Raw genomic sequence first — 2,201 nt, 5'->3', positions numbered from 1 at the left:
CAAAGAGGGGTGACTTCATCAGACAGTGTTTCACTATAATGTTTGCTTATGTATGAAAAATACATGGAAAGGGGCAAGTGAGAGGTGGTCTAAAAAGGAAAAGAAATGGGGTTGAATTTCAGGACCATACTGTTAAGAATAAAGCTCAGTTAAGTGAGTAAGTATGGAACTGAGAATAATCATGAGATTCAATAACATGTTAGCATGTTTAAATGACATGCTTGAGGAAAAAAAGTAGTTAAAGCAAAAATCTTGTTCTGAAGAAAATTATGGGGAAACACACTCATACATATACAAGCACACACACACATACCAACAACCCAATAACATTGGTTCTGCTTAGTTTGCAATTCTCTTCAGGGTTTTCTCCAGAGCAAGTTTGACATTCTTGTTCCTTAGACTATAGATGAGGGGGTTCAACATGGGCACTACATTGGTATAAAATACTGAGAGGAACTTCCCCTGGTCTTCAGAACCAGAAGAAGATGTCTTCAGATGTGTGAATAAGCCGGAACCATAGAATAAGGCGATAGTAATTATGTGGGAGCTACAAGTGCTGAAGGCTTTGGACAAACCCTGAGCTGATGAGATCTGGAGGATACTGGAAAGGATCAAAGCATAAGAAATGAAAATAATGAAGCTGGATATTATTACAACTGTGCTCACAATAATGGAATCCACCAATTCATTGGCATAGGTGCTGCTGCAGGAGAGCTGGAGGAGGGGGAAGATGTCACACATGTAATGATTAATGATGTTGGAACCACAAAAAGACAATCTGACCATGTCCCCTGTGTGGAGCATGGCACCAGCAAACCCCATTACATATGAACCAAACATCAGCAGAGAACAGATCTGAGGGCACATGTTGGCTGTGTACAGCAGGGGCTTACAGATGGCTACAAAGCGATCATAGGCCATGGCTGTCAACACATAGCACTCAGAATGGACAAAGAAACAGAAAAAAAACAGCTGAGTCATACATCCTTCAAAAGAGATGATATTCTTCTCCAACACAAAACTCATCAGCATTTTAGGAGTAATGACCAGAGAGTGAAAGAGATCTACGGAGGATAGGTTGAAGATGAAAGAGTACATGGGAGTGTGAAGGTGAGGATTCAGGCATATTAGATTAATTAAGCTCAAATTCCCTACCACAGTGACCATATAGATTAATAAGAAGAGAAAGAAGAAGGGTAATTGGAATTGAGGTTGATCTGTAAATCCTACCAGGATGAACTCAGTTACTGAAGAGTCATTTTCCATAGCCATTATCTGCAAGGATGTGATCTGTGAGGAAATGAAAGAAGAATGTCACATTAGGAAGGGACTCAGATCCTTTGTTTCCAGAGTGAGGACTTGTTCTACTGGGCTCAAATGTGACTGCTGGGACAGCACTCTGAAGGAAGAGCCAGAGCAACAACTCCCTATCTTTTAACTTTCTTCTTTCATTTGTCCTTTCTTTCCATTTTGCTTATTTTTGATTGTTTGTTTATTTTTTGGTTTGTGAGGAAGATTCGCTCTGAGCTAACATCTGGGTCAATCTTCTTCCTCCTTATATGTGGGATGCCTCCACAGCATGGCCAATGAGCGAAGCAGGTCCAGACCCAGGATCCAAACCCACAAACCTGCATGTCAAAGCAGAGCGCGTGGAACTTGAACCACTCGTCCATAGGGCCGGCCTCTTCCTTCTATATTTTAAAATCTTAACTGTAACTCCTCACCTACTCTGGGCCGACACAACCCAGAATAAAGTCTTTTCATATGGTCATCAGAAGTGATGTCCACATTTGAAAGATAAGGAAACAGTATTTTGAAAAGATGCATAGACTTGCCAAGGTCATACAGCAAAAGAGCAAGGGAGACAAGAGTAGTACTCAGGACCATTTTATAAGGAAATTTGTGAAGCTCTGAAATAGTGATGTCAGTGTGGTCCCCATTGCACCCATTGCTCAACCCATTCTCTGCTTCTTACTTTTCAGAAACTCAGTACCTGGCTTAGTGAAAGGGCCGAGAGTGTCCCCTACTGTCCTGTATTCCTCCTATCCATTATCTTCATCCAATCTTACTTCAAAATCACAAGGAATTGTTGAGGAAGGACAGATAGCCTCCCCACACCTCACCACTGCTGTAGCTATGGGATCGAAAACATCACAAAATAGAAGACTCAGCTGCCCAACTTCCTTCTGGAGATCTCCCTA

General features: G+C 41.6%; 1 protein-coding gene across 1 annotated transcript; it reads right to left on the bottom strand.

Annotated features, from left to right (window-relative positions):
* Positions 1–339: 339 nt before the first annotated feature.
* On the bottom strand, positions 340–1,275 carry LOC124225184 (olfactory receptor 143-like). Its single transcript, XM_046637675.1, has one exon. It carries the CDS (start codon positions 1,270–1,272, stop codon positions 340–342), a length of 933 nt encoding a protein of 310 aa, XP_046493631.1. The 5' UTR covers positions 1,273–1,275.
* Between the last annotated feature and the right edge of the window lie 926 nt (positions 1,276–2,201).

The sequence above is a fragment of the Equus quagga genome, chromosome 14, assembly GCF_021613505.1.
Source record: "Equus quagga isolate Etosha38 chromosome 14, UCLA_HA_Equagga_1.0, whole genome shotgun sequence".
Lineage (NCBI taxonomy): Eukaryota > Metazoa > Chordata > Mammalia > Perissodactyla > Equidae > Equus > Equus quagga.
Note: the sequence above shows the minus strand (reverse complement) of the source record. Positions and strands in the feature narration are given on the sequence as shown.

Bases quoted from the DNA above. Each gene is read 5' to 3' on its own strand.
- LOC124225184 (XM_046637675.1), bottom strand. From the start codon at position 1,272: ATGGCTATGGAAAATGACTCTTCAGTAACTGAGTTCATCCTGGTAGGA.